Source organism: Pseudorasbora parva, chromosome 7 (genome assembly GCF_024679245.1).
Source record: "Pseudorasbora parva isolate DD20220531a chromosome 7, ASM2467924v1, whole genome shotgun sequence".
NCBI lineage: Eukaryota > Metazoa > Chordata > Actinopteri > Cypriniformes > Gobionidae > Pseudorasbora > Pseudorasbora parva.
The window spans coordinates 16,088,245-16,100,173 of NC_090178.1; the positions used below are offsets into that span (position 1 = coordinate 16,088,245).

Here is an 11,929-nt window from a genome sequence, read left to right on the forward strand (position 1 = left end):
AGTAGGCTACTAATTGGAGCTTGAAGTTCACTTGAAATAAAACATGACCCTGTTGATTTCTAGTGCACATTTCTGATCGTATTGTGAATGGTGTTGGTTATATTGTTGTGCAATTTTGAGCATCATTACTCCAGTCTTCAGTGTCACATGATCCTTCAGCAATCATTGTAGTAACATATATACTACTTTAGGTCGCACAGGCTGTCAGATAATAAATAATAACCCATATCCAAAGCTATTTAGGCATTAATTAAGCTAACTTTGTTTGTATTTGCAAAAGGCCCCTAGGTCACATTACGGAAGTTGGATTGCCAATAGCAAATCCTACAAAAACGAGCAGAGGTGGAAAGTCAAAGAATGCAGCTTATTGGCTATTTTTCATAAGATGCCTCTTAACCTCTCAAGCATGTTATTTGTCAAGGCTTATCCACTTACTTTCATAAAAATTCACAGGCTGATTTCAGATTCATAAAGCCAATGTGACAGTGACCAGTGGCAAGTCGTCTTAGCGGGACATATAGAATGAAAGAGGAAGTTGGAAGTAGGGCAGAACATGATTAAAGAAACGTAATATTTTCCCTTCATGTATCTCTGCATCTCTCTCTCTCTCTCTCTCTCTCTCTCTCTCTCTCTCTCTCTCTCTCTCTCTCTCTCTCTCTCTCTCTCTCTCTCTCCAGAGATTCATGAGTTGCTGTTGTCACCACCCCCCAACTTCCTCCATTTTAATCAACAGGATCTATTTACAAAGCCGATGCCTCATGAATAATTCTACAACCTCTTCAGGACAAAACATTGACTTCCTCAATGCTGGAGTTGATATTTTGGTCATGAATCATTTAGAGAGCCGTTGTTTGTTGCCAGCGCTTAACTTCATATTTTCCCAGTTATTTCTAAGACGTTTGTACTTTCCATTCACATCACGATCATCTTGTATGTCCCACATTTGCCAGTCCTCTCAGTTATCAGTAATTCTGTGTTTTGTGTGTGTGTGTTTTTGCAATCCTTTGCATTCCTACAATACCATAGCAGACTGTAATTGCGTACAGTCATCTTCTGGCACATTATTTATCATATGGAGCCGCAGAACAAGAGATAACATAATAACATTGGCCAGCTGACAACCTCCAGTACAGTGGCTGCAAATTGTTGATTGTCACATAAATTATTTTCATATTCATAATGTAAATAGGGTAGGGTGTACTAGGAGAGTAAATTTGATGTCTTGAGTCATTATTATTTTTGTAATTTGTAATAATGAATCTCTGGATTGTTGGGAGTGCAAATGAGCTCTTAATTTAGAGACTAAACATGAACATGCATTTTAATGACATCATTTGCATACATTAAGGCGGTAAATGTGGCGTCCTGACATATTGGAGTGTTCAGGATTAATTGCTCGGCTGACCCGCTAAACAGAGCAGTTTAACATAGTGTGTTGTCACTCACTTATCCTTTCTGCCTCTCTTGATTAGTAACCTTTAACCGGTCAGGAGCTTCATCTGAGTTAATCTGCGGGGAGATTTTTCTCCAAAACTGCTGCGCTGGCTGCTGGAAGAATTTTTTTTATACATGGGTAATAAATAAAGAATAACACAGCTTTGTCTATGCAGCATTGCTGTTTGAGATACCCAACTAATCAAATACAAATTAAGCTTAAAAAAAATAAAGAAAATACACAGAGCTGAATAGAAGATGTGTGTGAATATTTATACAAACAAATCAAATGTAGGCTATACAAAAATCTATGCGATTTGAGCCGTAAAGCTGTCTAAATTATAACTTTTTGGTGAAAAAAATATAAAGATTTTTTTTAACCATTTAAAAGAAAAAGGTAAAAACCGAAGATATGAACAAATTTTTCTAGGTTCTGACAATATCACATTAAAAAATATGAAATTGCTAGAAGCAGGAAATGTGTAATATTGCACAGAGCAATGAATGTAATTCTATAATCTATAATTCTTAAGAATATAATTCTATAATTCTATAATCAGACACTATATTTCACTATATATATATATATATATATATATATATATATATATATATATATATATATATATATTTGTTTTTTTTCAGAATATAAATTCATAATGAATACATTTGATTAAAAGTCTAGCATTCTAAATAAAGCAACATTATAACAATATATTTCGTGTTTATTTTGTATTTCTTCATTGCAGGGTGATTTTGATATCCAAATCATTATCTGTAAAACTGCTTTGGAAAAATATTTAGTTTCCTTACTGAATTAAAATATGTATCTTGTATTTTAATATTGGATTTTAAAAAGATATTAGCTTAATACAACTGTTTTGTATTTGACTAAATGCCTGATCATTTAATTTCGAAAGCAACTACTTGTCTTAATAAAGGATTTTTACACAAAGGGATCAGCATATTTAGGGGTTCTTGATAAATAAATGAAAAAACCTCTGACTCAGAGGACTTGTATGTTGAAAGCTCGGGCTCGTGATGTCATAAGCCCCGCCTTCACGCTTTGAAGATGGCAGCCGCTGTAAACACACCGACACCTGAGATCTGTACAACGATTCAGACTGATGATGGTGGATATGACAAAAAGTGTATTTTCTGTAAAATCGTGAAGGGGGAGATGGGAACTGAGCTCCTGCACAACGTGAGTGTGCTGTCAGAGTTTTCTCTAAGATAAGTGAAGATAGTATGTGACGATACGATGAGGCTAAAGATCATAATGCAGAATCGTTCATGAAATCGGTAATACACCGACATGTCTGTCTTTAAGGAATTTAAGTTTTCCTTGCATTTTTATTTGGTCAAAAATTTGGTTGTTTTATAGTTACTAAAGAATCTGTTTTGTATTTTGTTTTATCAATATTGGTACAAACTGTGTTTGTGCTTTTTGTCACTTTTACACTCTTGTTTCCGTTTGTAATCAATAAGAAAAACCTGGCAAAGAATATTTTTTCTACTAAAATAGCAATTCACAGCCATTGTCATCACAAAGTAAATTATTATTACTTATAAAGAAATGTTGCATATTAATATAAATTTTATAGTTTTACAATAATTCAGCTCATGTTTGTTTTCTTGTTTATTAAGTCATTTAAAAACACAATAATCAAAATATACTACTATATACTAATATAATACTTTTTACAAATATGATTAGACCCTATAAATGTTATTTATTAATTGATTTTAAATCGAACCTTTTTCTTTTCAGGATGAGACTGTATCTTGTTTCAGAGATATACACCCTGGAGCTCCTCATCACTATCTGGTTGTGCCAAGTAAACATGTGGGCAATTGTAAATCTCTCAGAAAAGAGCATGTACCATTAGGTAAACATGCTGTAAATGTATCAGAGACAGGTGTAATTGTTCAGAAAAGACATTTCTGACAGTAGCTATTCTGGAGCCTTTCTGCAGTCACAGTCAGATGTAATGAGTCAGTTTTACCTGTCAGTTTTACAAGTAGTTACAATTCCTTACTTAGTTACACATGCTGCATGTTTGATTAAGCAGTCATGCATCTTTGTAAACTTTTTTTTTTTTTAGTGGAGAAGATGGTGGAGATTGGGAAAGAGATACTTCAGAAGAACAATGTAACTGATTTAAATGACGTTAGGTAATGGTTAAAACATCTTATATGTTGTCTCTTATACTCAAATCAAGCTGTCTTCCATGTAGCATGCCAACATGTCAATCATATTTCCCAGGTTTGGCTTCCACTGGCCTCCATTCTCCTCTGTCACACATCTGCATCTCCATGTTCTCGCACCCGTCAGTCAGATGGGCTTCATGTCACGCTTGGTCTACAGGCTAAACTCGTATTGGTTCGTCACGGTAAGCAATCAAATCAACCACCCAAAAATACAATCGGCTATTCCCCTTATCCTCCAAAGTGCTCAAGTAAATTACATCCACTAAAACTAATAATCACATTCCCTTGGAGCAGGTTATTGATGCATTAAAAAACAAAATGTTTTCTGAGCGTAGCAAGACATCGCCATTTATTCCGCCTGTTGAATGAGACCTTTTGTCATGTAATTGGAACAAGCAAATTGTATTAAATTAAAATGGACAAGCGGCAGTGGCAGGGGAATGAAAACTTTTTTTGTTTTTGCCAGTTCTAGCAGATGTCGCTGGAATGATCTGTTTGATAAAATGACTCTTACCAGTCTTACCACTATAACATTTTTTTTTTTTTTACATTTTAAATAATAGAATTGTTGATTTACCCTTGCTTTTGAGTATGCAACTGGATCAATGACAAATAAAGTTTTAAAAATATGCTAGAGGCATAGAAGGAATATGTAATATTGCACAGACCTGATTGGAATTTCCTATAATTAGAAATTACATCTCAAAAATTGTGGGTATTATGATTATTTCAGAATATATATTCATAATGACTGAACTGATAAATCTGATTAAAAGTCTAGCATTCAAGATGAAGCAACATGAATATATTAATCAATATCAACATATTTCATTTAATCAGTTATATTAAATCTATAATATATTCAGTGTTTCTTTTGTATTTCTTTTTGTATTTATAGCAGGGTGATTTTGGCATCCACAGTAGTGAGGGACTCAGATTTGAAGATGTTTTTTTGTATTGCTATATTAATAAACATTTCATTGTTGACAAATTGGGCAGTTATTATGCAATTTTGTCCTGATCATTAACACTTGTTCACTGGTTGGATGCTCACTATTATCTGTAAAACTGAATTGACTGAATTAAAATATGTTTCTTCTATTCCAATATTGGATAAAAAAGATACCAACTTAATTCAGACTAAATATTTTCCATGTAATATCTTAATATTTGTATTTGACAAAAATATCCAAGCATATAATTTCGAAAACCAAAACTTGTCTTAAAAAAAGTAGCCTATTTTTACACAAAGGGATCAGCATGAAGATTCTTGAATAAAAAAAATAAAAAAAACTCTGACTCCGCGCCAGAGGACTTGTATGTTGAAATGACGCTCGTGATGTAATTAGCACCGCCTTCATGCTTTGAAGATGACAGCCGTCGTAGCTGTTTTTGTCAGGTGGTACAACCAAATGATTGTCTAACATTATTTTTTTGAGGTTGTGTATTTTATTAAAAATAATTTATAATTATTGCATTCTAGTGGCCAGGTATTTAGTACCTTTAGCATCTGCTTAAATCTACTTTTAAAGACAGGTAAAAGTACATTCTAAAAAACGAATTAATAGCAATATACACTCTCAGAAAAAAAGGTACAGTGCTGTCACTGGGGCGGTACCCTAAGGTACAAAAGTGAAAAGGTACATTTTTGTACCTTACTAACCTCTCAATGGTACATATTAATACCTTAAAAGGTACATTTCAGTACTTTAAGAGTGCATAGTAGTACCTTAAAGGTACATATTAGTGTAGATCTTTTAATCATGATAACTGATCTCTGGCTAATTTGGTTCTTCAAATGAATTTGCAGATTGGATTAAAGTCTGGATTAAGTTATCTGAGATCACTGCTCGTGCCTGTGTTCTCTGAACAGGGCAGATGCATCAATACGTGAAACCCCGATCAGCAATGCAGTGATTGGCTGCTGTTAAGACAACGTAATGACATCATATAATTAAAAAAGCCACCTGGCAAAAAACTTGTCAAAGAAAAAAAGACGAAAAAACAATTTTCTGGACCTTTATAAGGAAACGACCAAACCAATATAAAAGTTAGATAAATTAAATGTATACTGTTTTTATGAACATGATTCCCAATTATTTATATTCACGATTTTCTAATATTTGTACACACTTTACATTTTTATTTCAATGTTGTAATTTTATTTTTTAATTCAATTTTAAGCAGATTTTTTATGTGACAGTATTAATTAAAGTTTCTTAACAGTCAAGATCAAATTATAGGCATCTCTTGAGCTGCATCAAGCCACTCTCATAATATTCGTCATCACTCAAATTAATGCACGATGGAGATTAACTGCACAATGTGTGTAAACCCCCAATACAACTATAAAGGAATTATTCCATCACAATTCACAAACAAATCTGTCAATCAAGTGACTGTGTCTATATTCTACGCAAATTTTACACAACATATTATTTTCAAATAAACTTTTATATTTATTACTATTTTAAATTATTATTGCCCCTGGTTCAGTGATGAAGTCTTGTAATAAAGTAACAGTGGCTGGGACAGATTTTAAGTATCACCTCAAGATGCAATCTAATCCTGTTTACATGAAATAAGCCTGCTCCCGAGCAGGTTTAAGCTAACGGACCTGTTGCTATGACAGCAAGTCCAGGATGAGTTTCGAAGAACCAAACAATCCGAGATCAAGCCAAATCGTCAACAATCAAATCCAGCTAACTGAGTTAGCGACGTACGAAGAACAGGCTCCTGATGGATATCAGTTGTGCCACCTGACAACCTGATTTTTTTTTTTTTCAATTACACAAAAATTAACTAATACAGTAATTAATTAAATACAAGTGTTTTAGTTAACAGTCTCTATTGAAGTAAATGGTAAATTTATAAAAACAGAATATATCACATGACATCACATTCAGAAAGTAGGAACCGGAATAGGTGACAGCGCAAGAGATTGGTTAGATGCACTGTAATGGATTGTGATGAATAATGCTGTTAAACTTTATTTAAAACATTTAACAGCATTTAGACACTAAAATTATGATCTAAGTTATTCATCTACTTTTTTCAATCATCTCAACAGCTTTAAAACTATATATATATATATATATATATATATATATATATATATATATATATATATATATATATATATATATATATATATATATATATAATACATATATTTTTTTTATATGAAAGGTTTGAAACGTAAAATTAGGCCATAGTGTTTTATTTTGAACTTCGCTTTCTTAGTCTGTTCAATTGTGGGGTGGTTCTGCCACCTGACATTTTGGGAGTTTAAGTTTATGTTTTACCAAAACATAAAATAATATTTATTTGAATGTACTGAAAATGAATCCAAACTAAATAGTATGTATGAAATGAAGTTATACATGTCATGAATCTAAAAGAAAATAATGTACTTGGACACAAAAATATGCATGTCATGTCACTGACCCAAAAGTATAGCTAACTCTTGTCTGTTTTCATTTTGCAGGCAGACCAGTTACTCCAAAGGCTGAACTCAATGAGCTAAATGTTCAAGAAGTGAAAGGAACTCAAAATGCATTAATGTTTGAGATGCCTAGAGCCACTTTACTCATAACAACAGTCCAAGTCAATCTGTTTGTGATGACAAAAGGCCACAGACGAGTGCCTCAGGGTTATAATACTCATTAATGCTATGTTCATTGTTAGATATTGTTGGCTAGACAGGCTAATCAAATCCGTAGCTACTTTTGAATTGATTTGAAAAAGAAAGAAAAGCATGCAATGAGTAATGACATTTATAAACTTGACAGAATCATTAATCTTTTACGGTGAACAGTTGGGCTTCTTTCAGTTTTGCTCAAATAATATGATTTTTAAGGATACAGAGCAGTGACAGACTTTTTTCTATATAAATATGAACAAGCTGAAAATGACAATTAAGTTCAATAATTGGATTTAGCTGAATGATTTCAGAGTCAGAATACGGCAGTGTTTTGTCATTCTGTTCTGCATCAGTGATGCAAGGGCAATTTCGTCTGTTCATATAACACTAAATTAAAAGTTTTAACTCTGTTTATGCCATGATATAGATTTTACTCTATGGACAAAGGCCTACATGCCACCGATGTATTTAAGGATTGAGTGAATTATTTGAACTGTATGATGTTTGTAAGCATGTAAACTAAATAAATAACCTGCATATGTGCTTTTTAATAGATTTTCTGCCTCAAAGCGATCACATAATCATCACGCTAAATCATTTATTTCAAAAGCAACTCCATACAGAAAAGTGGACATGTATTTTCTAGACAATACTTGTCCATGATAAAACTTTATCATGGTTTATTACTTATCCGCCTTGAAAAAGATTTTGGTTTGTCGGGGACATATTTGAAGTGGTTTCATTGATCGTTCTCAGTTCATTTCTATGGGTGCTTACAGGTCTGAGATTAGCTCTGTTTTCACTGGCGTTCCCCAGGGCTCAGCCCTTTACTCTTTAATATTTATCTGTCACCACTTGGTCATTTGTTGCGATCGATTGGCCTTCATTATCATTTTTATGCGAATAATACACAGATTTACACTCAAAATCTGGTGAAAACCCTGATGTTGGTTTTCTCTCTTGCTGTATTTCTGATATTAAAAACATGGATAAGTAATAATTTATTGTGCCTTAACTTGTTATCGTCATTGGTTCCCATCATCAAATTTCCAAAGCTGGTTCACTGTCTTTGACTATTGATGGCTTTGTTTTGGCTCGAAAAAGTGTATTTATTTATTTATTTTTACTAGTCTTGCTTTGCTAGTCTTGCTAGTCTTTCATTTCCTTCTTTTGTTTAATGTACTGTTAAAACAATAAAAAAAATGTACTCAGAAATGTAGAGCTGTAAACCAATTCTGACTTTATAATACAATTGCAAGTCACGCAGTTCTGAACACAATTGCGAGTTTATATCTTGCAGTTGAAACGTTATAACACAATTGCTGGTTTACATTGCACAATTCTGACTATAACGCACAATTGTGGGTTTATATCCTGCAATTCTGAATTTATAACTCAGTTATTTTTTCTCAGAATTGCAAGATGTAAACTCACAATTGCGAGAAAAAAGTCTGAATTGTGAAATAAAAAGTAACCTTTTTTATTCCATGGCGGAAACAAGCTTCCATCGAAAAGTGTGAGTATGTTTGATGTGTTTTTATAGCAGCCACTCCTAACCAACGGATTGAGATGGGGGTGGGGCTACTAGTTTGTTTGACCAATGACAGACAAGTGTTTTGAAATCTTGTTTGAAAACATTTTTCCAGTTCCATTTGGTGTTACAGAAATGATAGCCTAGAAATCTAGACGCACCCTAGCGGCAGCAAATCTAATCTGCCCGCGAGTGTAGTCTAGCAACTTTCAATACCCTTCTGAGCTGTAAACGCCAAGCTCTTGCCGGGCCAATCACATCGTGTATAGAGTCAGTGGACGGGGCCATAATGACGACGGGCGAGTTGCGTTTGCGTGCTTCTAGTTAACACAGAAACTGGCGAGCGACGGTCTTTCGAATCAGCTTTGACCACGACTCTGGAAGGCTTGGAGTTAAGCTTTTCTCTGAGAAAAGAACAAAGAACGGCACTGAAGTCATTCTTAAGACGGGAAGATGTGTTACGGTGGAAGTTTAATGTATCAACGAGCTCCGTTTCAGCTTCGTTGCTCTGGTTGGTTGTAGCGCTATCCTATCACGTGCAGTGGGAGTTTGAAAGACAACCGTTTATCTCGCCCCTCAGATTGAGCCCTGTCAATGGTGAGTTTCCAGACCAAACACCTTGATGTGGGTCTGGCTTGTCAGGCTAACAGAAATGACACACTTTACCTTTGAATGCATGAAAAATTAATATATGTAACTATGTAATATGCCAGCTTATATTACATATTAAACTCAATTTAATTCAATTAAAAAATCTCATTAGAAATAGTTTCTTTGGCCGAAAAACTGACTCCTAACCCTTTTTCAAGTAAAATGGATGCATATAAAGCAATGTTGGATAGTAATATTGACTTTGAGGCAGGCACGAGGTGTCCATCACTGCTGTAAATCACTGTAAGGTGATGAGAACTTCGTCATCTCTCCCCTGCCACAGCATCTCTCCTTCAAACTGCACCAGCCCTTGCTTCCGTGCCCGCAGCAGAACTCCCACTAGTTTATCAGAGATGGTGACGTATCTCTCAAAAAGCATCCCGAACCGCACGGCTGGCCTGCCGCCCTCTTTGCTCTCTCCGATCTCCTGAATGACCTGGCAGAGCTCAGTGACCTCCCTGCTGATGTGGGAGTGGGCGTCTTTTCCTCTCTGCTCTGTTTTAGAGCCCTCTAAAGGCCTGCCGTAGCCCTCCTGTCCTCGCTGGATCTGCGGGGGAATCACCTTGCCGTTGCTGAAAGGATTCTGTTTCTGATACTCACAGTGGTCGTTGGACCATTTCTGCCAGTTCTCTGTCAGACCTTTGACAGACACGGTGCAGGTCTCCGCCCTGTCATCATTACGATGTGCAGGTGCTTCATTTGTCTCCATGGTGACCTTTGGCTCAAAGGACGGCTCTAGTTTTCAGCATGCTTCACTGTTGGCACAACACAGGCTACGAGTGAGAAGATTGCATGTCGTACAGGCTTTAAATAACTTAAAGCTTCATGAAGTCTACAAGTAAGACTGACCCAATGTAACCAATACTAGTCTGTGCACTTAAATTTAACTATATCATAAGAATATATTCATTTATAGACTATAAAATAAATACTGATCCCAAAATTTGAGGTAGAGCCACAGGTGTACGATCTACTGTCATTTTTCAATTTAAGAAAAAATGTTCCAGGACACAGTTATTATCATTAACTAAACCTAAAACAATCAAAAACATCTGTGTTCATTGAAAAAGGGCTGAAATAAAATAAAATATAAATATTAGATCAAAAACTTAAATACTAGAACAAAAAAATTGACATTCCATTTAACAGGAATAAGTTTGAGATGACACAGATAAAATGACTAACTGTAAGTATTAATTAAGCAACTAAAATTTAATTAAAACTGAAATAATAAATTGAACCCAAATGGTGAAAAACAAAAGCACATAAAAATGTCAAAATTTAAAATATAAAAAGACCTTGGGGTAAAATGATGCTTTCTGGGAAATTTATAAATAACAGTATACTATTTATATGTATATAAATTTACATTTTTATAAGTGACATTTCAATCATTGATTAGTACTACGTTCAATCAATTAATATTAACTCTTTATGGAAATATGAACTGAAGAGACATTTTGGGTTTTATGGGTTGACAACAGCAATTATGTTTATAGAATCATCCTTTCTTTTCATATCATATAGTCACATTTAATTTATTTATTTTCAGGTACCCCCATGCAGGCTCAGTGTCATTCAATGTAAAAAAAAAAAAAAACTGCTGTCTTAAATATGTTGGTACATTTTTACAATTAACTTGGATGTTGTCATTTCAACTTAAATTAGGCCTATTAAACCGACACAAACATTTTTAGAATCTTGTATAACTTATTAAGAAAGTTGAAAATTGCTTAACTTATTTTGATGCATTAAAGCATAAGCATATTTTGCCATTACTTATTGATTATATCATTTTTACAGTGCATATTCATACTGAAAATAATATAATATTATAATTATTAAATTATAAAGAAACCTGCAGATATACAGTTACTTTGAATTGTATTCCATTAATACTTCATTCTGCAAACTTAAATTCGAATTCAGTTCAAATTGAGAAACTGAATTTATGCTCAATTAGAAATCACACAGCCTTGCATAAAACGGCACAATATACAACTATAGAACACGCAGCTTAGTTTAACGATGCAGTCGATTTTACACAGATTTATTTGACATAAAAATACATCCATCACACACGTTAATTGTACTATAACAAAACCTTACCGCCCTTGTTTGGGTTCTTGTTTATGGTTGTCATGCTGTAACAGCGATGGAAGTGGATACATTACAAGTTGTGCTGTGGATACTTTTCTGACCGCTTGTGAGAGTGATTGACGTGTAAACTAACCAATGAGAGCATGAGGATCATGTCACTGTACGAGATGATGAACCAATGAGAAGGGAGATTTTAGCCTCTTAAGAACTTAATGAGTGTGTAAATAAGATTAAAATATATTATCAGGCGACACTAAATCGTTTCCAGTTTCTAAAAGACATAAAAGCATAGGGGGGATGATTCGGATTTCTTTTGAGCAAAAATGCAATTTACTTATTTTTACTCATGAGTATGACTT

At 34.0% G+C, this 11,929-nt stretch overlaps 2 protein-coding genes across 2 annotated transcripts; one reads left to right on the top strand and one right to left on the bottom strand.

Annotated features, from left to right (window-relative positions):
- Window positions 1-2,490: 2,490 nt before the first annotated feature.
- Window positions 2,491-7,698, top strand: hint3 (histidine triad nucleotide binding protein 3). Its single transcript, XM_067448300.1, has 5 exons — window positions 2,491-2,638; window positions 3,206-3,323; window positions 3,540-3,609; window positions 3,701-3,827; window positions 7,133-7,698. The coding sequence occupies exons 1-5, from the start codon at window positions 2,507-2,509 to the stop codon at window positions 7,169-7,171; spliced, it is 486 nt and encodes a 161-aa protein (XP_067304401.1). The 5' UTR covers window positions 2,491-2,506; the 3' UTR covers window positions 7,172-7,698.
- Window positions 7,699-7,838: 140 nt separating this feature from the next.
- On the bottom strand, window positions 7,839-11,658 carry si:dkey-29b11.3 (actin-binding Rho-activating protein-like). Its single transcript, XM_067448301.1, has 2 exons — window positions 11,580-11,658; window positions 7,839-10,225 (listed from the first exon to the last, which is right to left on the bottom strand). The coding sequence occupies exon 2, from the start codon at window positions 10,177-10,179 to the stop codon at window positions 9,709-9,711; it is 471 nt and encodes a 156-aa protein (XP_067304402.1). The 5' UTR covers window positions 10,180-10,225; window positions 11,580-11,658; the 3' UTR covers window positions 7,839-9,708.
- Window positions 11,659-11,929: the final 271 nt, after the last annotated feature.

Coding starts and splice junctions, on each gene's coding strand:
- hint3 (XM_067448300.1), top strand. CDS start 2,507: ATGGCAGCCGCTGTAAACACACCGACACCTGAGATCTGTACAACGATT. Junction 3,324..3,539: donor AAAAGAGCATGTACCATTAG/GTAAACATGCTG, acceptor TTTTTTTTTTAG/TGGAGAAGATGGTGGAGATT. Junction 3,828..7,132: donor ACTCGTATTGGTTCGTCACG/GTAAGCAATCAA, acceptor TTCATTTTGCAG/GCAGACCAGTTACTCCAAAG.
- si:dkey-29b11.3 (XM_067448301.1), bottom strand. CDS start 10,179: ATGGAGACAAATGAAGCACCTGCACATCGTAATGATGACAGGGCGGAG.